This window comes from Pteronotus mesoamericanus, unplaced genomic scaffold, assembly GCF_021234165.1.
Source record: "Pteronotus mesoamericanus isolate MK-2021 breed Mesoamerican mustached bat unplaced genomic scaffold, CSHL_Meso_final contig_502, whole genome shotgun sequence".
NCBI lineage: Eukaryota > Metazoa > Chordata > Mammalia > Chiroptera > Mormoopidae > Pteronotus > Pteronotus mesoamericanus.
This window is the reverse complement of record NW_026555187.1, coordinates 1,316,351-1,341,906: the sequence shown is the minus strand read 5'-3', so window position 1 is coordinate 1,341,906 and position 25,556 is coordinate 1,316,351. Positions and strand designations below refer to the sequence as shown.

Genomic DNA, 25,556 nt, shown 5'->3' with positions numbered 1-25,556 from the left:
CCACCAGAACACAGGTCTCATGAAAAACACTGCTAAATCTAAGCCAAAATGGAAAAGGAAAAGACTCATATCAAACACTGTTGTCATTAGATCCTGGCAAGTCTACCGTCACGGGTCATATGATCTACAAATGTTGTGAGATCGACAAGTGAAACGTCAAAGAATTACAGGGACTACTGAGATGGGAAAGGGCCCCTCCCAGCGTGCCTGGGTCTTGCATAACCTGAAAGCCAAACAGGAGCGTGGTATCGCCATTGATACCTCCCTGTGGAAATTTGAGACCAGCACGTATCATGTGACCATCATTGATGCCCCAGGACACCAAGACTGTATCAAAAACATGATGACAGGCACTTCCGGGCTGCCTGTGCTGCCCTGATTGTCGCTGTCGGTGTTGGTGAGTTTGAAGCAGCTATCTCCACAAATGGGCAAACCTGCGAGCACGCCCTTCTGGCTGACACGCCGGGTGTGAAACAACTAATGGTTGTTGTTAACAGAATGGATTCCACTGAGCCTTCCTCCAGCCAGAAGAGATACGAAGAAATCATAAATGAAGTCAGCACCTACATTAAGAAAGTTGGCTACAACCCCGATACCGTAGCATTTGTGCCAATTTCTGGTCGGAATGGTGACAACATGCTGCAGCCAAGTGCTAACATGCCTTGGTTCAGGAATGGAAAGTCACCTGGAAAGATGGCAGTGCCAGTGGAACCATGCTGCTCAAAGCTCTGGATTGCATCCTGCCACCAGCTCGTACGGCTTACAAACCCTTGTGTCTGCCCCTCTAGAACATCTACAAAAGTGGTGGTATCAGTACTGCCCCTGTGGGCTGAGTGGAGACTAGTGTTCCCAAACCCGGCCTGGTAGTCACCTTTGCTCCAGTCAATGTGACAACTGAAGTAAAGTCTGTTGAAATGCACTGTGAAGCACTGAGCAACACTCGTCCTAGGGACGCTGTGGGCTTCAGTGTTATGGGCGCGCCTGTCAAAGATGTTCATCATGGCATTGTGGCTGGTGACAGCAAAAATGACCCACCAGTCGAAGCAGCTGGCTTCGCAGCTCAGGTGATTATCCTGAACCATCCAGGCCAAATCAATGCCAGGTACGCACCTGTGCTGGATTGTCACACAGTCACATTGCTTGGAAATTTGCTGAGCTGAAGCAGAAGATTGATTGATGTTCTGGGAAAAAGCTGGAAGGTGGCCTGAAGTTTTTGAAATTTGATGACGTTGCCATTATTGATATGGTTCCTGGCAAGCCCATGTGTGTTGAGAGCTTCTCTGACTGTCCTCCTCTGGGCCGCCTGCTGTTCGTGACATGAGACAGTTGCCATAAGTGTCATTAAAGCAGTGGACAAAAAGGTAGCTGCATCTGGCAAAGTCACCAAGTCTGCCCAGCCACCTCAGAGGGCTAAATGAATACCATCCCCAACCTGCCCCACACCCTTAATCACCGGTGAAGGAATAGTGTCAGAACCCTTTGTCTCAGCTGGTCACTTAAGTTTAATAATAAAAGACCGGTTAGTGATTACAAGGCATCATAAAACCTTTAGAAGGAAGGGAAAATGTTTTGTGGATCATATGGGTTTTTTCGTGTGGCAACTTTTAAGTTGCTGGTTTTTAAAATCATTACTTTTTAATGGAAACAACTTGACCAAAAATCTGTCACAGAATTTTGAGAGTCATTAAAACAAAGTATAATGGAGGGGGAAAAAACCCCACTGGAAGCCTCCATTTCTTTATTTTGAAGCGTCTGTTAAGCCTGCCCACATCAGCCAGGCTCTGGTATAATGACAGCTAGGAGGAGCTGTGTAGGCTGAGCCTTGAAGGATGGAGAATATGCTGGAAAAACAAGAGGGGGAAAGGCATTCCAGGCAGAAGAAACTGCCTGGACAAGGGTCTGGAGACTCGGAAGAGCCTTGGAGTGCCCGAGCCTCTCCCAGTTGACTATGGCTGGAGCAAGTCTTAAGAGTGAGGATTTCGAGGCCTTTGGGTACCCCCATGTCAGAGGAACACAATTCCTCTCCCTCCATAAGCAGACAGATTCATCCTCCGAGGGACTGTCAGTTGGACCGGGAAGATTCGGGCCACTGTCGTGTCTGCAAAGTTAACCCAAGTGCAGAAGGAAGGACAGGATGTTTGAAGCAGAGGTTACCCCGTGGCAAAGGCCCAGGGGCGTGAGAGAACTGAGAATCTTCAGCTGTTCATGGAGGGGGCCATCATGGCTATAGCACGGAACATATATGGTTGCAAGCAGCAGGTATAAATTTTAAGGGCTTTGAATGCCAGGTTGAAGAGTTTGCAATGCTCCCTGACCGGGTAGCTCAGCGTTTAGAGCATCATCATCCTGATATGCCAAGGTTGCAGGTTCGAGCCCTGGTCAGGGCACTTACTAGTATTAACCAATGCATGCATAAATAAGTGGAACAACAAATTGATATTTCTCTCTCTGTCTTTCCGTTCCTCTCTCTCTCAAATCAATTAAAAAAGAAGAAGAAAGAGAAGAAAAAGAGCTTGAAATGTTTTCCAAGGGCAATAGGGAGCCATGGAAGGTATAAGAGCAAAGGAAGTGAATAATTAGATCTCTGTCTTTGGGGCCTGGATGGGGGAGGGAGTGGGTGGGGATGGGGGCGCTGAGGAGCCCAGAGAGGGAAGTGTCATTAAAGCAGTGGACAAAAAGGTAGCTGCATCTGGCAAAGTCACCAAGTCTGCCCAGCCACCTCAGAGGGCTAAATGAATACCATCCCCAACCTGCCCCGCACCCTTAATCACCGGTGAAGGAATAGTGTCAGAACCCTTTGTCTCAGCTGGTCACTTAAGTTTAATAATAAAAGACCGGTGAGTGATTACAAGGCATCATAAAACCTTTAGAAGGAAGGGAAAATGTTTTGTGGATCATATGGGTTTTTTCGTGTGGCAACTTTTAAGTTGCTGGTTTTTAAAATCAGTCACATTGATGTGGGCTGGCATCCTGGTGGGCTGGGAGAGGGTTGGACTGTGACTGTGGGGAAGATGAGAAAGCCCGCGAGAGGTGGATGCAGGAAAAGGGGGCAGGGTGTAAGGACCGTGTGGGCTCTGAGGAATTCAGCATTTATGTCGGCGAAATAGCAGCTGGCAGAGGAAGCAGAGATGGGACTGGTAATGGAGAACAAGGTGAGGTTATAGAGAACAAAGGGCGCGTGTCATGGTTCTGATTCATTTCCTCCATGGTGCCTGGCCATGTGCAGGTTGCTGTTTTTAAAACTCCATGACGCTGTAGGTAAACGCTGTATTTATCCCCCATTTCACAGATAAGGAAATTGAGGTTCAGAGGTGGAAGGGCCGTGGCCTCAGAGGCTGAGGTGAGGAAGGACACCTCTCAGAAGCTAGGCACATGTCCGCTGCTGGAACTGGAGGAAGGCGCTGTCCCTGAGAAGGAAACGGCACAATAACAAGTCATGTGACCAGAGGAGGGGGCTTCCTGTTTCCCGGCCCCTCCCAGGCCAGCCCGGGCCAGCCCAGGCCTGAGCGGGCAGTGGCGTGAGTGACCCCAAGAGTGTCCAGGGACTCAGGCCTCTGACCAAGGTGCTCTCAGAGGAACAGAGAAGTAGAGCGGGCTGAGGGGACCCAACGCCAGCATCGGGTCCTTTGCTTGAGGAGGGCACTGGGAGAGAGAGGAGTCTTATGTCCTGGTCCTAGGCCCAGATAGGGGAGGGAGGAGAGCACCAAGGCAGTGACAGGTGACGGAGGAACAAGAGAAGGGGAAGGTCAGGGCAACCTTGGTGGGTAGTGAGCTGCCTGTCAACGGGGGCAGTTAAACGTGCCAACTCAACATTGATGACTCAAGACCCCTTCTGGAGGGGGGAAATCAATGCCCACTTCACAGAAGAGGAAATAGAGGCTGTCATTTGCCAGGACAACAAACGCAAGAGCTGAGATCAGGCTGTGGTTTTAAGGGGCACAAAGGAGGGATTCAGGGCACACTGATTTCTGGACAGCAATGAGTGGGCGGGCCACACGGCCCCGGAGCCGGCGAGGGAGGCACGCTCTGCCTGTAAGTGTCCCCCTCCCTGCCACAGCGAGCTCAGCAGGGCCCCGGGGCTCAGAGCTTTGCTCAGAGCTCAGCCCTGGTGGTCCTTTGCAGGGTGAGCTGGACCCTGTAGCAGAGAGTTCAGAGGAGGCTGAGGTGGCCAGCGGGAGCTCTGAGCTGGGCCCTGTGCCACCCCAGGAAAGCTGCCAGCCTGAGCTGCTGGGCCCTGAGGCGGAGGAGAGTGGGCGCAGCCTGGGCAGCAGGTAAGGCCCTCTTGGGCTCTGTCCCCGACTCCAGCTCTTTTCCACCCATAGCTTGGCCTGTTTACCCCCCAACCCTCCCGCTCACACACACGCCGTGGCTCCCCACTGCCTGCCTCAGTCTGACTCTTAAAGCCCCGCATGATGCAGCCCCCACTTTGACATAGAGCCCCTGTGTGCCAGCCACCCCAGATGTGCCCGTTACCAGAACCTTTCACTGCTTGCTTCTTCACAGAACTGACAAAGAGGCTGATGGGGACTCTAGCAGGGGAACGGCCCCAGCCCTCGAGGGGCCCCATGAGCCTGCAGGAGAAGCCCACCAGGCCCCGGAGGTAGCCCCACGGGAAGAAGAGATTGTCCCCTCTGGACCTGGGGCCCCCGATGTGTTTCAGACTCTCCAGAATGTTCTGAGCTCACTGGAGGCTGCGGCTGCTGCGTGGCGCTGCCAGCCCCTGAGCTGTCCAGGGCCAAAGGAGGTGGAGGGCGGAATCGAGGGGGAACCAAGGCCCTGTCTGGAGCAGGAGGGGGCCGGGAGCTTCCAGCGGGAGGCAGCCCACCTGGCAGAGAAGAACGCCTGGCTGCGTTTGGCCCTGGGCAGCCGTGAGAACGAGCTAATGCACATGCAGGCCTCTCTGGAGGCCGTCCAGGCAGAGAAGGAGATGCTGCAGAGAGAGGTGAGTGGGGCAGCCCCACCTCCCAGGGCGCGCTGTCTGAGGGAGGAGGCAGCCTGGCCTAGACGGTGTTCAATCACTTGTTCATTTGAAAGGCTTTCTGCCGCATTGACTGCTGAGCCCCAAAAGACACAGGTCCCTTGCAGTCTTAATCCAGGTGATCAGGGAGGCCCACAGAGAAGGAGGTGACGCTTGAATAAGGACCACATGGAGGTGAGGGAGGAGCCATGCAAAGGTCTGGGGGAAGACCATTCCAGGCAGAGGGGACGGCACATGCAAAGGCCCTGAGGTGGGAGTGTGATGGGCGGGCTTGAGGAACGGTGAGGAGACCAGTGTGGAGGTGAATGGGAGGAGATGAGGGCAAGGAGGTGACAGGGCTGTCACCTGCAGAGCCTTGAGGGCTGGAGGAAGGACTTGAGCTTTTGCTCCGAGTAAAGTAGGAGCCATGGAAGGCCCTGAGCTGCGGAGGGTGGCTCCCTGAGGCAGGTGTTCACGGGCGCCCCCTGGGTGCCCAGGGAAAAACAGCATGTGGGGGGCGAGAGTGGAAACCTGGAGACTCAGGATGTGGCACCGGCCCAGACACCAGAGGGTGAAAGTTGTGGAGGTGGCAAGAAGTGGGCAAATTATGGGTGATGTTGAAGGTGGAGCTGGCAGGTTTGGGTGTGAAGGCCAGAGGCCTCCTCAGCATGTGGACTAAAGTTGCATGGCTGATGGCAGTCTTGGGGAGCAGGCCTCATCCACCAGTGGCAAGACTGGGGCTGCGGGGGCCCAGAGCAAGCGATGGGGTCCATTTTCCCACAGAGTGGGGCCCATTTCCCAGCTGGGAAAGAAGTTTATCAGTTTATTTTTTTTAAGATTTTATTTATTGTTCAGAGAGAAGGGAAGGGAGGGGGAACAAGAAGAAGAGAAACATCAATGTGCAAGGAAATATTGATAGGTTGCCTTCTGCACACCCCCAACCAGGGACCTGGCCTGCAACTCAGGCATGTGACTGGGAATCAAACTGGTGACCTTTTGGTTCACAGGTCAGCATTCGACCCACTGGGCCACACCAGCCAGAGCTCATTCCTTTTTAAGGCTGAGTTACATTTCATTGTATACATGTACCATATCTTCATATCCATTCATCTACTGATGGACACATAGTTTGCTTCCTCATTTTGGTTATTGTAAATAATGCTGCAATGAATAGGAGGATGCATATAGCTTTTTGAATTAGTGTTTTTGTTTCCTTTGGATAAATACCCAGAAGTGGAATTGCTGGAAGTAAAATTGCTGGATCCTAGGGTGATTCTTACTCTAAATATTTTGAGGAACCTCCATACTGTTTACAATCCCAGCAGTGCACAATGGTTCCCTTTTCCCCACATCCTCATCATCACTTGTTATTTCTTGTCTTTTTGATAGCAGAAATCCTAACAGGTGTGAGGGGATATCTCATTGTGGCTTTGATACGCACTTCCCTGATGATTAGTGATACCGGGCACCTTTTCATGCACCAGTTGGCCATCTGTATATCTAAAGAAAGAAAAGTCTTGCCTTGGCTGGTATGGCTCAGTGGATTGAGTGCCAGCCAGCGAACTGAAAGGTCGCTGGTTCGATTCCCAGTCAGGGCACATGCCTGGGTTGTGGGCGGGTCCCCAGTTGGGGATATGCAAGAGGCAACCGATTGATTGGCAACCGATTGATCTTTCGCACATCAATGTTTCTCTCCCTCCCTTTCTCCCTCCATCCCCTTGTCTCTCTAAAATAAATAAATAAAATCTTAACCCCCCCCCCCCAAAAAAAAGAAAAAGAAGTCTTCAGTTGCTGAGTACATTGCCCAAGGTTACATAGTGAGGAATTTGGTGCAGTGAGTATTTGGGGCTCCTGCCTTCCAGCTGGGGCTTTTGCCACTGTCCCAAGAGCAGGTGTTAGGGAGGTCTGGTGGGTCTTTGGAGCTGCCAGCCCTGACATCCCCCATACCTCCCAGGCGCAGGAGCTGCAGGATTCCCTGCTGAGGCTGGAGCCCTTCCCACCTCCCTCTCACAGCCAAGGACGTGGCCTGGGCAGTGGTCCAAGCAGCTCTGGGGCTGCCGAGGAGCCCTGGGCCGCTGAGGTGCGTGTGGGGAGCTCCAAACCACTAATTTGAGGTCTTTAGGGTTTGGGGCAGTGAGACCCAAATCTTGGCCATGTGATCCAACAAGTTTCTGGGGTTGGAAAAGCCTAAACCCATGGTACTGGGCTCTTGACCATCTGGGTGAATCAAGTTCCTTTTTGCTGGCAGGATGCCTACTCCCTGTCTCACCCTTTGCTCCGGCGCCTCCAGAGTAACTCCAGCGCCCAGGTCCTTGGGGCTCCCCCAAGCCAGCCCCTTGCCCCTGAGGTGCACACGGTGGAAGCTCAGATGGAGCAGCTCCGGGGGTAAGAGACACAAATGCTGAGCTCGTAAGAGTTCCGCCACCTCCTGAGCCAGGATATAAACCCAAGAGTCCATAGCTGAAGTGGGGGTGAGCGAGGGGGAGAAGAGTGGAAATCTGTCAGGTGACAGCTCTGCGAGGCCTCTCACTTTTGCTTTTCCCCACCTTTGGAGGCAGGAGCATCGAGAAGCTCAAATGCTTTAACCGTCTGCTGTCGGCAGTGCTCCAGGGATACAAGGGCCGGTGTGAGGGCCTGAGCATGCGGCTGAGCCAATGGGAGGCCGAGGCCACGGCACTCCGTCTGGCCTTGCAGTACAGGTCGGTGCACCCGCCCATGATGTCACTGGCTGGGAAGAGAATGAGTTGCTTAGCGGATGGCCCTGACCCACAAAGAGAGGCAGGGCCACTGCAGGAAATCATCCCCCCGACCATGAAAATGAACTTAAGGCAATTTTAGTCCAAGGATGCTGAAGGGGTTTGCATGCTCTCCAGGGGTGGGGGTGGGGGAGAAGTGAGGGCTTTGGGAAGAAGCAGAAACATCACTTAGACAGAAAGATGGAGCTGGGTGTGCTGGAGCACTCAGAACCAGTGTCCTGCAGCGAACATTGTGAGGAAGTGTACGAGGTCCTGCTCACTCTCCGGAAGGCAGACTCAGGAGCAAAAGTCCCCAAGAGTGACCTGGAGGCAGCTGAGAAGGAGGCTCAGAGGCTGCTAGCCCAAGAGGAGGCTGCCATGGATGGAGAGACACTGTGGGATCCCCAGCCAAGGTACCCCCTGGGAAACTGTGGAGCTGGGCGGGCCAGGCAATGGGGTCCTGATGGGAGAACGCGGCTGCCAGAGTAGACCCTGTGGAGACCTGACTGGAGTTGGCTGGTTGCTGCTCAACAGGTTTGTCATGGTAGTTGACAGCCACTGGGGATGGCATAGGACCCACCAGCGTTGTCAGGAAGATTGATGATGGTGCCCGCTGATTATAGCTGGCATGAGAGTGCTTAAGAAGGTTGGCGTGTTGCTGCCAAACAGGATGGCAAGCTGCGTGATGATGCCCATTGTGTTTTTATTTTTTTTTAATTTTACTTATCTTTAGAGAGAAGGGAAGGAAGGGAGAAAGAGAGGGAGAGAAACATCAACGTGTTTGCCTCCCGCACACCCCCGACTGGGGACCTGGCCTGCAACCCAGGCACGTGCCCTGACCGGGAATGGAACCAGCAACCTTTTGGTCCATAGGTCATTGCTCAATCCACTGAGCCACAGCAGCCAGGGCACTGTGTTGGTGTGATGGTGTTTCCCACGTGGGCATGAGGAACAGCACCCACTGGGCTGGCACAATGGCGTCCACCATGTTGGCCTGAGCAGCGGTGCCCATCCCTGTAATGCTGTTCACTATGTTGTCTTGAGGGATAATGGTGCCCACCATGCTGGTATGACAGCACCCACCACAGATGTCACGGGATCCATTGTGGACAGTAAGATGGAAGATGACAGAGCCCACCAAAGTTGGCACGAAGTTAGCACCCCTGCCGGGGTTGACACAGCCCCCCTCTTCTGTTTTCCATAGCCCCGAGGGCAGCAGTGTGGATAGGCCCACGCTGCAGGAGGTGGCCACCGAGCTCCAGGGCTATGTCCAGCGTCTCCAGGAGCGCCGTGCTCTGGTGAAGATTCCCTCAAAGCCTGGCCCCACCTTGGCGCCCATGCCTGCTGTGCCCCATGCAGAGGCCCTGGTGCAGGCCATTGTGGGGACCCAACCCAGCCCAGCCCTGCCCCAGCTGGAGAAGATGCAGATCCAGCAGGACCTGCAGGCCACACGGGTACGCACATGAGCAGCAGTCACTGTTCGTCTTTTCTGATGGGCCAAAAAACCCTTTGGTGAAGCTGAGAGGGATGTGATTGGGTGAACGAGTAGCAAGGGAAAGTTCTGCTGGGCTAAAGGTAGGCTTCCTGGAGGGAGGAGGATTGGGGCTGGATTTTTGAGGGGTGAGTAGGAGCTTGTCCTTTGGAATTCAGTTTCTCTTAAGACTTTAAATCTGGCTTTCCAAAATGCCCGGCCCATGGAAAAGAAATGGGGCCGGGGACATAATCTGAGCTGTGTAGCCTGGCTTGAAAGACCTAAGGCCCTGGACCCGGAGAAACTCCAGACCCTTCCACTGAGTTGCTCCTTGACCTTGTCTAAAATGCTTGCCTCCTCTGAACTGCCATATGTATAGCTGTAATTTTGATGGGAGAATGGTATTTCTCACCACACAAGATCACGGTGAGGGTTGGAGTTCCTGCTTGACCAGCCCTCAGTCAGTGCCTCTTGAGGCCTCAGTTTCCCTAGTTCAGCCCGCAGGTACAAACTCTTCGCCCTCCCCTTGGTCTCTCAGGAGGCGCTGGAGGACCTGATACTGAGGCTACAGCTGGTGCGGAGGGAGAAGCGGGGCCTGGAGCTGCAGGAGGCCGCCCTCAGGGCCCAGGGCCCGGTCCACATGCTCCTGATGGAGCAGCTGCGGTGGGAGCGGGCCCAGCTCCAGGCTCACGGGGCTGACAGCAGTGGCAGCGACAGTAGTGGCGGAAGCAGTGGAGATGAGGAGGCGTGGTCCCAGGTGAGGCTCCCTGCCTGGACCTAGTAGGGAGGGCAGTGCACTACTGGCCAGGTGTCTCTGGCCGAGACTCGGTTTCCATTTTTTCACAAAGAAATGAGTAGAATGGTAAGCTGCAGGGTAAAGTTCACACTTTGTACTTTGGGATTTCTCTCTTTGAGGTTATTGAGCCCAATAAACTCCAAGGGATTTAGTGGCTTCCACTCAAACCTGTACCTCTTCCTTCCTATCTCCCAGACCTATTCATACTCCTCCCTCTCCACCCCAGTAGCCCCAGCTTCCTCCCTGAGTCCTTCCTTTTTGCCCCTTGCCGTCTAATCATGTCTGCCTTCTGCTTAAAGCCTTCGGTGGCTTACAGAATTCTCCTTTTGAATCATCTCTCCCACCTTGAAGCCTTTGTATCTGCTGTGCCCCTGCCAGAAACACAGGGCACTTCCTTCTGGGTCTAGTTAAGTCCTGAATCTCCTGCAGGTCTGAGCTCAGACATCACCTCCTTCAGGAAGCCCTCCTGAGCTGCCTTCAGATGAGATCACCTGTTATTTATTTCCCTTGTTAGGAAGTAATTTTATCCTTATCGGGGCATCTCACGAGACGGGGGGCTCTGTGAAGGCAAGGGCTATGGCTGCCACAGTCTGACATCAATGTCCGTCTTGAGCTGAGCACACTAGGCCAATGTCACTTCCCTCCCTTCTGCTTTCTTCAGGGCCCTGCTCTCCCTGGTGGCAGCAGGGGCACTGATGGAGGCCAGGTGGGCAAAGTGCAGGATCCAGAGGAGCTAGCTCAGGAACTGTCGGCCTCACTCACCCGGTGCGTGCCTGGGTCCCAGGCTGGGGGATACTCGGCCTGAGAGGGCTGCGGTGGTGGAGCGTGAGAGCCCGTGGGGGATGCGTGTACCAGTGGCCGGCTGGGTGTGCACCTGTGTACAGATGTGTTTCCTGGGAAACACTGTGGGAGGTGGGTGGGTAGAGGAAAGACAGGCTTGGCTGTGGCTGTGAACCCTTCCCTCCCCACTTCGGCACCAGGGCTCTGGGCCTGTGGGAGCAGCTGCAGTTTCTGCGGGAGGAGCTGGAACAGGTGGCTCAGAAGGGGCGAGCCAGACGTGCTCAGAGTGCCAAGCTGAACAGTGACTTATGTAAGGCTCACAGGTGGGTCCCTCTCCCCCGGTGACCTAGCAGCATTCCCAGCCCCCTCTGGGCTTCAGCTTCCCTCCTATAAGGTGGGCTGCAAGTCCAACCCCTCCCACACCTCCCCTGGCGTGTCAGCCCCTGCTGAGTGACACTGGGATCTCAGAAAGGCCCAATCGGGGAGTACACAGCCTTGGGGTGTACTTGGGGTGTCTTGGGGTGGGGGCGGGCTATTTCCTGGCTCAGCCTGCTCACCCCTCCAGAGCCCTGGTCCTGGCCTTCCGAGGAGCCCAACGGAAGCAGGAAGAGCAACGGCGGAAGCTGGAACAGCAGGTGACACTAGTGGAGGCCAAGCAGGCAGAGGAGCTGGCTGCGCTAGAAGCCACCACAAGAGTCCTGGGGAGGCCCAGGCCACCCCGTCCACCTCCCCGGCCAGGGGAGACCTTTCTGTAGGCCCTGTCCCTGGCCGTGTCTAAATGTACCAGTGGTGGCAGGCCATGCCATAAAGTGCTCTGGAGCGATGTCATGTGGTATGACTTTGCATGTCGAGGCGTGTTTGGCCTGGTGTGATGGGCCTAATATACCTTGGTGCCTGGGGCTTGATGGATTGTTGGCCGGCATTTGAGAAAGATTCGGTGTCTTTCGTCAGGCACCACGTGGCAGTGAATGGGGTTGGCAGGGTCATGCTAAAGGTGACCTGGCTGTGGGGGCAGGGTCCCCAGGGCTGGCTGGGGGATTCATGGGTCAGTGAGGTTACATAGCCAAAGCTGACATTCCCGCTCTCACCTGTCTCCAGAAGCCCAGGGAGGGGCCACGGTGGTGGGGAGGCGGCCGGCACACCCTCCCCTGCCCACCTCCGGGCTTCAGGGTGGGACGTTTGCTGGAAAGGCATTGTGCAGGTCCAGCGAGGGGGGACCACAGGTGGCTTTGCAGTTTGTGTGCAAAGATCATGGAGCTAAGGTGAAGAGCTTAAACACCTGCAAGCAGAAACTCAGGGCCTACACTGCAGGCGCTGAGGAGCTGAGTGTGTGCTCATGGCAAGCATGAGGCCCACTGGCCCTAGAGGGCCTGGACAGCCTCTGGTGAGGCTAAATTCTGGCTTCCAACATCAGGCCAGGGAGGTTTTAGTGTCAGATTAATAACAGGCATCTAATTAACATGTCATTTGCATAGGTCACACTCTGCCCACCCCCCACCCCGCCCTGCCCAGCCGCCCTTGTGGGGTCTCAAAAAAGACCCAGCCTGCCCGGATTAGTGGCCCGCAGTCCCCTCCTGGGTGGTAGCTGAAACCCAAACTGAGGATTAGCAAGGCTTTCTTCCCAGGCTGGCCGTGGGGGCGTTCCCCAGGCTGAACCTGTACAGGTGTGTGTGGGCAGCTGCTTCTGGCTGGGGAGGGCAAGACCAGCCTGAGGTCAGCATCAGTCAGCGACCTGGCCTCAACCCGGTCCTCCTGACTCACAGACGCCTCAGGAGAGCGTGTGGCTGACAACCTCTGGACTCCAAGCACTCTCTCTAGGCTGAGGCAGACTTGGAAGGCAGCAGGGAAACTGAGGCGGGCAGTGTCACAGAGGAGCCAACCTTATTCCCTCTTGTCCCTGTCCCCTCCTCCCAATAGTCCAAGAATGACCTTAGCCCTGTCCCACCAGGTTGCCCGCGGGAGGAAGGCGCAATAGGAGACAAGACCACCTGTTGGAGGGTGGGGAAGGAGTCTGAGCTGGAGGAGGGGGCGGGGGCTGGTTCCCAGGCCTCGCAGAGCAAGGTCTGGCCGTTCCCACGGGTGCCCCCTCAGCAGATGGGCCCAGGCCTCTTTGTCCCCAGTCCTCGGCTGCCTCAAGGTCAAATGTCACCTCGGGCTGCGGGCAGGGGTCAGGGGGTTGGATCTGGACCTCTTCTCCCCCTCCACTGGCAGGCACAGGTGGGGCCCCAGGAGGTGCAGGGTCAGTGGAGCTACTGGGAGGGGGCAGGGCAGCTGCCAGGGGTCAGACATACTCAAGGGTCTGGGATTTGCAGTAGACCTTACCCGAGCCTCCAACCCTGCCCTCCGGCCCCAGGCTGTGTGTCCCTGAGGCCTAGTGCCCAGCCCCACTCTGAATCCCTTCCCTGAACCTTCTCTCCCTTTCTGAGAGCCCCCTCTTCACCCACCAAGGATCCTGGAAGACACAGGCAACAGACTGAGGATCCCTGTCCTCACCCCAAATAACCGGCCAGCACCCCCCCATTCCCAAGCAGCCCCAGAACCAAAGGGTCCACTCTAACCACCGTGACCGCCACCCCCCAACAAGGCTTACAGAACAGAAGTCCACTCTAGTTAGACACATGGACGGTCCTTGCTCATGGCTAACCTTAGTCCTTCTTGCTCTCTGTACCTGCCAAAACCTTCCCCACCTCCCACCGAGCCAGACCTCCCTGGGAGGCCCAGAGTCCTAGAGCTGAGGGGGAGCTGTGCTGGCTTTTCCAGGATCTTGGTTTCCTTTTAAATTTTGCATAATTTCTAAGCATAACCCCCCTACCCCCAGGGTGTTTCTTCAGATGTCATCTGGAGAGGGGGTGCCTTTTTCTAAGGCTCCTTCCTGAGAAAGAAGGGCATCGGAGCCTTGGGGGCAGAGGGCACTGCTCTCCTGCCCCTACGAGCCGTCAGGGGCCCAGCCACGTGGCCTGGTGTCTGGCTCTGGGCTGGGTAGGGCAGGGCAGGGCAGGAGACAAGGCCGGGCAACAGGACCTGCAGGACTATACGAGGTGAAAGGTGAAAGGAAGGGCTTTTCCAGCCGGTTAAACGTTAACAAGCCCAGAATCAGGGGCTCTTGCTTCTCCTGCCAAAAGTGGCCTGGGAACATTCAAAAGGCGCTTAATAAATGCTCGTTGGCCCCAGCCCAGGGTCTGGGTGGGGTTGCGGGGGTGGGGAGGTTTTGCAGGCCGGCGGCAGCTGGGAGGAGAGCTGCGGGAGCCTTCGAGAGACATCTGCAGTCCAGCCGGCCGCCTGGCCAAGCCCCTTCTATAAAGCACAGGAAAAAAGGGAAATTGAAGGGGAAGGGACAGGCTCCGGCAGGGGTGGTGGGCATTCCTGTCACCTCCAACCCCGCCAGGAGGGTGGGCGACCTGCCCCCAGTCTTGAAATTCTGGCGAGGGACGCCCCCCACAACCCCCGACCTCGAGCTCCCGCCAGCCGCCGACCACCACATCCCTTCCCCCTAGATATTTCGAGCACCAGGTGTTCGCCCAAGCAGAGACTGGGTGGGTGGGGGTCGGACGCGGCGACTTACTGGAAGAGGAAGCAAAGACAATCCATCTTGCAACTGTGCAATGCCCTAGGGTGTGCGGGCGTGCGTGCGCCTGTGTACTGCACATGGGCAAGCCCCCCGGGTGCAACTGGACCCCCATTATTGCTTCTGCCGGGAATGGGGGGCTTCCGAGGGGCGCCCCGAGGGCGGTGGAGCGACGCAACGTCCAAGACGGGAGGTGGAGGGGAGGGCCTAGAAGAGGCATCTTAGAGAGTGTAGAAGGGCAGAGGGCAGCTGCCGCCCAGGTTCCCGCCGCGGCCCGGCAGGGGTTAAGGTTGGAGCAAGCTAGGACGGGGGCGGGGATGAGGAGGGGGAGGGTCAGGCCAAGCGGTCCCGCGACCCGCCCTCGCCCCTCCCTCCGGCCCCGGCGCCGGGCGCAGCGTACGGCCACCCATGCCCTTATAAGGGCGGCTGTCGCCGGGGCAACGAGCGCCCGCCCCCAGTCCGCGGCGCGCGCCCCTGCCCCCGCCCCCGCCCCCCGCCCGCCCCGCGAATGGAACGTTGTGTGTCAAACCGGCCGCAGCGCGAGGCCGGCGCACGGGGTCGGCAGCGGCGGCAGCGGCGGCGAGAGCGAGGCTCGGGCCCAGGCTCAGGCCCAGGCCTGGCGTGCGCGGCCGCAGCGGGGACGGCAGCTCGGGAAGCGCCGGCCAGCGGCCCTGCAGGCCCCGAGCGGCCGCCGGGGGGCCTCGGGGACCCAGGGGGCGCGGCGACCGGCTCCGGCGCGCGCCCGCCGCCCCTCCCCCTCGCCGCGGGCGGCCGCGCAACTTGCGGCTAAACTTTCCCCCCGGCCTCCCGCGCCCGAATGGCGGCCCGCTAAGTTGGCCGTAGCACCCAGCCGAGCGGCGGCCAGGCCAGAGGGCGCCCCCTGCGCAGCCCGGGCCGGGCCATGGCCCGCGCGCCCCCGCCGGGGCCCCAGGGCGGCGGGGCGCGAGTCCCCGGGGCCCCCGGCCCGCGCCTCTAGCGCGCCCCCCCCGACCCCGGGCCCGGCCCCGCGCACGCGTGGGAAAGTTGGCCTGGAACCGGCCCGACCAGTTCCGCCCGGGCGCGCGGACCGGTCGCAGGAAGTTGCTGCAAAACTTTTTTGGGGGGTGCAGTCGGTGTCCCCCGCGCGCCAGGGTCGGATGCGCACCGGGTAGAGTCCCCCGGGCCGACAGGGGTGCCCGGCGGGAGGAGCGCGGAGGGGGCGCCCCGGCCCCGCTGCCCTGGGGCTATGGCCATGGTGACCGGCGGCTGGGGCGGCCCCGGCGGCGGCGGCGGCGGCGGCGGCGACACGAACGGTGTGGACAAGGCAGGCGGCTACCCGCGCGCAGCCGAGGAAGACTCGGCCTCACCCCCCGGCGCCGCCAGCGACGCGGAACCGGGCGACGAGGAGCGGCCGGGGCTGCAGGTGGACTGCGTGGTGTGCGGGGACAAGTCGAGCGGCAAACACTACGGCGTCTTCACCTGCGAGGGCTGCAAGAGCTTCTTCAAGCGGAGCATCCGCCGCAACCTCAGCTACACCTGCCGGTGAGCCCTCCCATCCTCGCCCCGCCGCTTGCACCCGGCCTGGCCTGGCCCGGGCCCTGACCTGCTCGGTCACCTTGGGCCTGGCCCTGACCTTCCTGGGCTTCCACTCCCCCTCTGAGATAGGGGCACAGCCCCCTGTACCCCTCTCCATTCCATTCCTGGGATTATGTATACAGTCGGCGCTGTATGGATGCGGTGCCCCCCATCAGGTGGTCCCTTGAGCCTTCCACCCCCGTTCCTCGCTCCTCCTCCCTCCCTCGCTTTTCTCTGGAGAGGGGTCATCTCCGCGCGAAGAGAGAGTGGGATGCTGTGAGGTGTGGGACCCTAACCTCAGGGCACCCCTTTTTTGGGAACATCGTCGTACAGCGCCCCGCGGGAATCGAACGTGGAACTTGGACTATGCCGCTTACATCGTCCAGGGGCCATTGTCTGCGGCCGCGGGGATCAATACGGCGCGCCCTAGGGGTCAAATATCACTTCCAAAGTCGCTCCGGCCACGGAGGCGTTGGCGAAAGCTAGGCAGGGGTGGCACAGGGCGGCCTCCTTCGCACGGGGACCCTGTTGTTCGGGGCGGGGGTGGGGGGGCTGGGCACACCCCCTGGGCTCACCCTGGGCTCTGGGTCACCGGAAGCCGCCTCTGGAGGGCAGGGAGGATGGGGAGGCTGGCTGGATTTGAGTGCACCTCTGCTGCTCCACCCCCGCAGCCGTGAGAGGGGTGAGACCTGGGGCTCCTGGAAAATCCCTGAAACTTAGGTGGCTCCACTTCGGGTGGGGTGAATGCTCCCAGGAAGGCCTGGGTTGCCCTAGGTTGGAGTCCCCATTGACAGGGTGGGCCTGGTTGGAACTGGAGTTGGGTGTCCAGCCCAGGGCCCATTCCCGATACTCTTGGGTGAGCATCCTTTTGCTCCATCGACCAGCCCCCACTCTGAGTCCTCCATGAACATGCCTGGGCTCTGCAGAGCCAGTATGGGGAGCCCCATTTTCTGTATGTGCAAAACTGAGGCCCAGAGATGTCCTGGTGTCTGTTCTGGGTCATCCAGGGAGAGATCGTGTCCCATTTGGGGCTTAGCAAGGCGATATTGGGGCTGGGAAGGTGGGGAGGGGGGCGGGGCTTGGCCAGGTAGCTACATTGTTTAGAGCTCTGTTGGGATAGGCCAAGGTTGTGTGTTCGATTCCCGGTCAGGGCACATACAAGAAACAGCCAATGAACGCATATATTAGTGGCACAACAAATCGATGTTTGTATATTTCTTTTTTTCTCTCCCTTCCCTTTCTCTCTCTAAAATCAATAAATAGAAAAAGAGGGTGGCAGCTAAGTTGGGGTCAGAGCCCTTCCCAGGGAGGGCTTGTTGGTGAGGCTATGGGGCGGGTGCCTGGGCACCTGGAGTTTGGCCCCAGGTCAGGGGTCAGGGCCTGTCTGGGGTAGCCGTGAGTGTGTGTGTGTGTGTGTGTGTGTGTGAGTGAGAGAGAGAGAGAGAGAGAGAGAGGCTGTGTAAGCTGGCTTCCTCCCTCCTCCAGTGCTAACTGGGCCACCAGACTGGCCTCATTCTTGCTGCTGGAATAACTGCCTGCTTTCTGGCTGGGTCTTTGGGGAGGACAGTGGAGGGGCTCAGGCGGTTTTAGGGTCCCAGAGGCTCCCTGAGGGCAGGAGCACCAAGGCAGGGGAGAAGAGGCATTGTCAGGGGCTGGCAGGTTCTTTAGAAGCTCAGTGCTGTATCACCACCTGAAGTCCCTGCCCCTCTCTGAGCCTCACACCGATTCAGCAGCGCTCCCTCAGGGTACAGCCCCTGCGGCATGACGTTCTCCTCACCCCCCTGAGAGACTCTGACTCCAAGTCCAGCCCCGTCGGGGTCTGGTAGAGACACAGTGAGATGCAGATGCCCCCAGCCCGTGGGGTTGGGCCTGAGAGAGGGATAGGTCTGGGGTCCCTGGAGGTAAGGGAGGACTGCCTGGAAGAGGCCACGGGAGGTGGGCCTTGGAGCACGAGGGGGTTGGTCCAGGCAGGCACCCAGTGGCAGGTTGGGGGAGCAGTGTTGTAAGATGAGACCACACAGGCATGGGAGAAGTTAGAGCTGAGTGGACCTGAAATGCTGGACTGAGGGCCACAGGGAGCCATGGAGGGTATGTGAGCAAGGGAGGGCCCTGATCACTTGAACTGGAAGCCAGACACCTAGGAGGAAGCTTAGCTGGGCCCTGGGGTTGGGCCAAGCATGTGTGTGTTAGGTAGGGTAATAGAACTTTTTGTTTCCCCATCTGGAGGACCAGGAAGGCTGTCCCAACTCCAGAGCTGGGGAGGTTGAAGCAGAAGGTTCCAGGCTTCCCCTGAGGTCAGGGGGCCCCGAACTGGGCCCCTGTCTGCCCACCCACCCACCCCAGGTCTGGCTGTTTCCAGCCGGCTGCCCACAGCCTGTGGCCCAGGACCCTCCCACCTCCTGCCTGCTGGGCTTTGTTCTGGTTCTGCCTGAGCTCCCTCCACCCTAACAGGGCCTCCTCCTGGGGGCCTGGGCTGTTTAGGGGCAGAGGCCTGGGCTCAGAGGCTTCCACTTGCAGGATCCAGGAACTTGGAGGCCACCCAGAGCCTCAGCTTTGCCTTTGGCACTCCCTGCTGCAGCCTGGGGCCTCACACCACCCCGGAGCCCCTCAGATCGCCTCCCCGCCCCTTCCCCCAGCGCATGTCATAAGGAGTTGGCCCCGGGCCTCCCATTTCCAAACGAGGAAACTGAGGCTTGGTGGAGAAGTTGCCTCTGGAGGGTCAGGGCTGTGTGTCCAGCTGAGGGTTGTATGATTTTTAACTTTATTGAGTGTTTTACTCTGATTGTTTCTGCATGAACTTCTTGGAGCTCAGCTGGAAGCCCGGGGCATCTGTCCCAGGTCTGGGCCTCAGAGAGCCCTGAGCCCAGGGTGGAGAGAGTTACGGAGGGCAGGAACGAGGGGAAGAGGTGCCAGGAGCATCTGAAGAACAGGCACTTGAGTCTCCCTGCTTGGGGTCGACTCTGGACAGGGAGCTCATTGCCGCACAGGCTGGGCCACCTGGCCCGCCCCCGGGAGAGGCAACGACAATCCCTGAAGTCCACCAGAAGGAGGGAGGCTTCTCGGGCTCGGTTAGGAGTTGGAAGATCTTCTCAGAAGAAGGGGCATGGGTGTAGGGTCTTAAAGTGGGGACAGGAGTTCGTTTGTTCATTCATTCATTCGTGGCAGTCTTGTGCAGGGTGACAGTATGGGGGCCCCACAGAGCTGACCCCATAGGCTGGCCCTGGTCTGGCCGAGCCTCTGCTCTCTCAGTCAACTCAGAAAGCCCAGCTCCCTGGCCGTGGGCCTTCTTGGCTCTCACGTTGCCCTTGGAACAAGACCCTACCCCTGAGCCTGCCCGAAAGTCTGTTAGGCCTCTGTGTTTTCACATTGCCAGCCCTTTGCTCTCCTTGCACTCTTTGCTTGTGGTTGTCTTTTCCATTCACCTGGGGAACTATGCTGTCTTCGAAACCCAGTGCCAATGTACCCCCCCTTGTATGCTAATCTCCTCCGTGACAGACTCCTGTTCACCCGCCACCACTCCCAATTGTCCATCCTTGTTTGCAGACCTGCAGGCTTAGGCTCCGTGTCCCTTTGGGACCGCCTGCCCAGCCGGGGGTGGGCGGGGGGGGGGAGCGTGCTGGTGTTTCCCAGTCACAGCCTTCAGAGCTGGCTCACAGGGTGGCTTGGGGAGCAGGGTGTGGGTATCACGGTGACCCCTATGGTGACCTCTGCATGGCCGTAGGTCCAACCGGGACTGCCAGATTGACCAGCATCACCGTAACCAGTGCCAATACTGCCGCCTCAAGAAGTGTTTCCGGGTGGGCATGAGGAAGGAGGGTGAGTCTTCCCCAGGGGTGAGGTAGACAAGTGGCCTGTCCTTCGCTCCCACTCTCGAGGCCTGTGCCCGCTAACCTCGTTAACACCGACCTGAGATCCTGCAGGCCTTGGCCTGGCCCAGGGCTGCAGGAATCCAATTACCCGTGGCTGCTGGTGGCTGTGCTGGAGCTGGGGCGGCCAGGGATGCCCTGACTGGGGCCTGGGTTAGGACTGTTCTCCTGCTGCCCCCTCCCCACAGCCCTCAGAGGCAGGTGCCCTGGCTCTGACACCTCAGTGGCACCCCCCGCCCCCGCCCCCAGTCTAGCCACCGCTTTCTGAACAAGGACATTTTTTTATTTGACTTGCTTTCCCTCCCTGCTCCACCCCTGCCTTATGTTTGCCCAAGGCAGGAATTTACCCAATTAAGTCAAAGGGCAGCCTGTCCTCCCGCCTGACCCTTGGCCCTGGGAGCCAGAGGGAGGCCCAGCCTCTTGTCTCTGCCCTGGGGACCTGGGTGGACGTGTGCTGGCAACTGGGCCTGGAACTCCACCCTTAGACTCGAAGTGGAACTGAAATACTTGCACCAGGGCCCTGGGGGCACCGCAGCCGAACCTGGCCCCCATGCCGGCTGTGCTGTCTCTGCCTAGGCTCACAGGCACTAGGTTGGCCGTTCTTCTCTGCACTTAAATTGAGTCTCTCTGGTCGAACGCTGGTTTCTTCTCTGCCAGGCCTTTTCTCCGGAAGCTGGGAAGGGCTGCTCAGACTCTGTCTCTTAAAGCATCTAATCACTCCCTTTGGTCCTTTTAAGTTTGAGGTGACTTTCCTGCCCCATTCCCCCCACCTGGATTTGCCTCTACTTGTCCATTGGACTTAAAATCCTCATGTACTTCAGATCAGGGCTTCGGAGGTCCTGTCTCAGGGGTGGATGCCGTCCTAATGGCAGCTCATACCCCAAGCACAGTCCTACCTCAGGGCCTTTGTATGGGCTGTTCCTTCCGCGGGACACGTTCTTCCCCCAGGCGCTAGCACGGCTCCCTCCCTCACTTCTTTTAAGGTTTGCTCACACAGCACCTCCTCATAGACACCCTCCTGACTACCCTTTATCATCCCCCTTGATTTTGCACCGTTTGCCTTGCTTTGGCCCCTCATCAGAATGTCTGTTCTCTGAGGACGAGGATTTCTGTCTTGTTTTCTGACCTAACCCCAGTGCCTTTAGACCAGGACCAGAAACATAGAAGGTGCTCAATAAATGTTTCTTGGTTTGAATTGCTATCCATTTTGCCCTTACTGTGTGCCAGGTGCTGTTCTAATCAGGTCAGATAGATTCTTACGAAATTCAGTGACTGGTGTCATAATCTTTATCATTTCCTAAATCTTACAGATGGGGAAACTGAGCTCAGAGCAGAGAGTTGAGGCCGTTTTGCCAGGGTATGCGAGCAGTAGAGTTGTGGTTGGGGCTTGAACCCATACATTCTGGGCTGAATGAGGAGGAAGACTGGGGAAAGGATACTCAGGAAGTGGGGACAGCAAGTACAAAGGCCCTGAGGTGGGAACATGGCCAGGGGAAGGAAGAATAGTGGGGGTGGGGCTTAGAACCTAGTGAGCAAAGGGCGAAGAGGAAGGTTCCCCAGCCCCTGAGAGCCAGGCTCAGCCCAAGGCCCTGCTTCCGCCCCTGGCTCCCACTCATGTCTCCCTCCCCATTTGCTCTGCATAGGTTGACCAGGAGTTCATGGAGGTGGTGAGACAGGGCCTGCCAGCTCATTAGAGCTCATCAGTTAGCCTCTGCCTGGCACCCAGCCTAGTCTGCCCCTCTTCCCACCTACCTGGTCACTGGGGACACTGGCTGAGGCAAGCAGTGAGTGCCCTCCTCCCTCACAGTCCAGGCCACTGAGGGCAGCTGATGTTTATTGAGCACCTGCTACTGTCCAGGACTCCATTCTCAGCACTGGGGCTACTGCAGGGGCCCAGACAGACAGCTCCTCTTGTGGGCGGGGCTGGTAGCTAGAAAAATGGTCCCATCTCCATAGGAGAGAGGACCTGCTGTAGGGACAGGCTGGCCAGGGGACCCAGGCTCTAGGACGGTTCCTCTTCCCTGGCCCCATGCTCAGCTCTAGCACTCCCGTGATTGACAGATGGGGCAAGGTTGGCAGGCCAGGCCCCCCTGGCTGCAGAATGGAGCTCATGCAGCCCAGTGGGAGGGGCCAGGCATGCATGAAATTCGCCCTCACCCAGTGGTCCCATTCGCACCTGGGAAGGTCCTCCCCACCATGGCCCTTCTCTGTAGGAAGTGGGGTGGGGGTGGACCTGGACAAGGGCTCAGGCCGCAGGCACAGGGGAGAGCAGAGAGGGGCCTGCAGGGCCCTGGCCCCTGGCGTCCCGGCAAGCTGTGTGCCCATGGCGTGGGGTTGGAGGTTTCAGGGAAAGGCTGGGGGTGGTGGGCTGTAGAGGGAAGGGGCTGAGTGACCCTCTGATGACCGTGTCTTTCTCCCTTTATTCCTCCCCATCTGCCCCCTACCCCTGATTCTCTGGATATCCACTTTTCCCTTCCTTCCCTCCTCTTCCTCCTCCCCTCCTCTTCCTCCTCCTCCTCTCCTCCTACCTGCCCCCTCTCACTCCCCCATGCTCCTCCATCCTCCTCTTACCCATTTTTCTCATTCCTCCCCCGTCTCTGCCCCCTCTCCCTTCCCTCTCCTCCTCTACCCCTTCCCCTCTCTCCTGCCTCATTTCTGTCCCCTCTTGCAGCGGTCCAGCGTGGCCGCATCCCGCACTCGCTGCCGGGCGCTGTGGCTGCCTCCTCGGGCAGCCCCCCGGGCTCTGTGCTGGCTGCAGCGGTGGCAGGTGGGGACCTCTTCCCAGGGCAGCCTGTGTCGGAGCTGATCGCGCAGCTGCTGCGCGCCGAGCCCTACCCCGCAGCAGCGGGGCGCTTTGGCGCGGGCAGCGGTTCCTCGGGCGCAGTGTTGGGAATCGACAACGTGTGTGAGCTGGCTGCGCGGCTGCTGTTCAGCACAGTGGAGTGGGCTCGCCACGCGCCCTTCTTCCCTGACCTGCCGGTGGCCGACCAGGTGGCGCTACTGCGCCTGAGCTGGAGCGAGCTGTTCGTGCTGAACGCCGCGCAGGCGGCGCTGCCCCTGCACACGGCGCCGCTGCTGGCCGCAGCTGGTCTGCACGCCGCGCCCATGGCCGCTGAGCGCGCCGTGGCCTTCATGGATCAGGTGCGTGCCTTCCAGGAGCAGGTGGACAAGCTGGGCCGCCTGCAGGTCGACTCCGCTGAGTACGGCTGCCTCAAGGCCATCGCGCTGTTCACACCTGGTAAGATGTGCTCCAAAGGGGGAACTGGGGGACTCTGCGGGGGGTGGGGAGGTGTGACCCCAGAGCCCTCCATTCCCTGACCCCCTGCCTGCCAGACCTGTGGCCCTGCATCTGCTGTGAGTGCTAAGGGGGGCATGGAGGAGGTGCTATATGTCCCCTTGATGTCCCCACCCCAGGTCCCAGGTCTCCCTAGGGACTCTGACTCTGGTGCCCAGGCGCCAGGCTGGGTCTGGACTGGTGACTCGGTCCCCACAGCCTCTCCGCCTGATTCCTGGGCTCTCAGAGACCCCCCTTCTCCATCCCCTCATCAGCGCTCCTTGTGCTCAGCACTGCCAGCAGGGGGCAGGGGCCCAGGAGGGGAGGTCTCTGACACCTCGTTTGGGCTTCTCAGCGCCCCTCCAAATCCTCTGATGCCAGACCCCAGATTAGGGTGCATCCTACTTAGCACTTAGGAAGTGGTGCTCAGAAACAGACGGGTGCTCTGGGACCCCACTCCCTGATTTCTGTGACCCCAGACCTCTGAGCCAGAGCCCCCACACCGGCCCCTAGGACAGCCTCCTGGCCCCCAGCACTGCCCTGGATTGAGACGGGGTGTGGCTTTGAGGTTCTCCCTGTTGAGGAGGGGCCAGGCTGTCCTGACACCCTCTTTGCCCGTTGTGACCATCCAGCTGCCAAAGTCCCACCTAATTCCAGGGACAGGTGGCTCTCTACTCTGGAAGGTTCGAGACCCCACTAGCTGTCTTTTTGGGGCCAGGGATGCAGGAACCAGACGCAGGCCATTCTGGGAGGTGGTTTTCATGGGAGAAATATGGCTTTGCCTTCCTTCTTCCCCCAGAACACTCCTGCCCCCCACCTTCAAGGGGCCCCATCTAGACACTGTCACGTTCACTCACGCCCCGGGCGCCCCTGGGCTTTGCCTTTCTCCCCAAGTCCCCTCCCCAGCCCTGTTTTCCTTGACATGGACTAGAGCTTGTCTCCCTGTCAAGGCCTCAGTTGGGGTGCCGTCCACCCTTGAGGTATCACTGCCTGCGCCGTTGTGGTGGTGTCCGCAGACGAGGCCACCTCCCTGTCTCTGGAGGACTACTGCCTCAGGCATCCCCACTTGTGCCCCAGGCCCCGCCTCCCGCCTCCTGAATACCCCCTTCCCTCCATGGACATAGCCCCAGTGGTGCTTCCACTAACCCCTGGGACCCTGTGTCCTGCCACATCCTACCCATCTGACCTTGCCTTTGTCCTCCCAGACGCCTGTGGCCTTTCAGACCCAGCGCATGTGGAGAGCCTGCAGGAGAAGGCGCAGGTGGCCCTCACCGAGTACGTACGGGCCCAGTACCCGTCCCAGCCCCAGCGCTTCGGGCGCCTGCTGCTGCGGCTCCCTGCCCTGCGTGCAGTCCCTGCCTCCCTCATCTCCCAGCTGTTCTTCATGCGCCTAGTGGGCAAGACGCCCATCGAGACACTGATCCGAGACATGCTGCTGTCCGGAAGTACCTTCAACTGGCCCTACGGCTCGGGCCAGTGACTGGATAGGACCGAGGGCACCTTGGCCCGGTCTGCAGACCTCAAGGGATATGGCTGCTTGAGCCTCAGGGGAGATCCCCAGACAGAGGACCCCAGCCTCTCTCCTCAGACTCCTATTTTTTAAAGACTGTGAAATGTTTGTCTTTTCTGTTTTTTAAATGATAATGAAACCAAAAAGTTGACTGATCGTCCAGGCTCCAGCCTCGTCCTCCCAAGAAACCCCTGGCCAAGGTGGAGGGAGGGACTGAGGTTCCAATCCTGAGACAGTCGTGTCCCTCAGCACCTCAGGCATGAACTTGTGGGATGGTGGGGTTGGCTTCCCTGGTGTGATGGACAGAGGCCTGGCACCTGGACTGGAGGGGCAGCCACAGCCAGGCAGGGGTCGTGTGCATCAGGTGGCTTCCTCTGGACACGTGATCCATGTTGGACACTACACGGTTAATGAATCAAGGCCAATTAATAAAGGTGTTTCCTACCTGCACAGCCTCTGTCATCTTTTGAGGGGAGGGCAGCCCACCATGGGGACCCACTCTCGCCACCTGGAAAACCCACAGCCTAACAACAGCCCTACTGGCTGTTTTTGCTGGACAGTGTTGTGGGGAGACGAAGCTGGGGTGGCGTGGGGCGGAGGTCAGCCAGTGAGTCTGCAGGAGTTAAGCCTAGGGGATGACTCAGGTTCAAATTCAGGCTCTGGCTTCAGAGTGAGCCTCATAGATTCACACATGCCCTGGACCAAACACATTGTCTTTTTTTGATCAGCCCTTAATCATGGCATCTGGGTCCCAGTGTCCTCAGAAAAAACATCTGGGGCTAATTCTGTCACATGATAGCCCAGACAGAGCCCTCCTTTCCTCTGGCCACAGTGACTGGTTCTGGGAGGGCATGTGGCCTAGAACTGGCCAGCAGATTGGATGGGAGGATTTGGAACTAGGAGGATATAATCAGAGCAGAGCCAAAAGAGGATCAATTTCCCAGGAATGCCTTAGGAGCCCCTGGATCCAGCCATACCTGGAAACCCTTGGTTGGTTTAGTTCCATGAGCTCAGACTTCCCCTTTTGTGTCTGAGATAGTCTGAATCT

General features: G+C 58.3%; 2 protein-coding genes across 2 annotated transcripts; both read left to right on the top strand.

The window, feature by feature from the left end:
* The first annotated feature begins 3,506 nt into the window (after positions 1-3,506).
* On the top strand, positions 3,507-11,494 carry USHBP1 (USH1 protein network component harmonin binding protein 1). Its single transcript, XM_054578686.1, has 12 exons — positions 3,507-4,032; positions 4,123-4,271; positions 4,504-4,942; positions 6,912-7,037; positions 7,206-7,342; positions 7,516-7,656; positions 7,938-8,105; positions 8,897-9,146; positions 9,702-9,920; positions 10,621-10,724; positions 10,940-11,062; positions 11,305-11,494. The coding sequence occupies exons 1-12, from the start codon at positions 3,979-3,981 to the stop codon at positions 11,492-11,494; spliced, it is 2,100 nt and encodes a 699-aa protein (XP_054434661.1). The 5' UTR covers positions 3,507-3,978.
* Positions 11,495-14,895: 3,401 nt separating this feature from the next.
* NR2F6 (nuclear receptor subfamily 2 group F member 6) lies at positions 14,896-24,952 on the top strand. The gene is made up of 4 exons (XM_054578862.1): positions 14,896-15,825; positions 19,580-19,674; positions 22,396-22,962; positions 24,204-24,952. The coding sequence occupies exons 1-4, from the start codon at positions 15,530-15,532 to the stop codon at positions 24,476-24,478; spliced, it is 1,233 nt and encodes a 410-aa protein (XP_054434837.1). The 5' UTR covers positions 14,896-15,529; the 3' UTR covers positions 24,479-24,952.
* Positions 24,953-25,556: the final 604 nt, after the last annotated feature.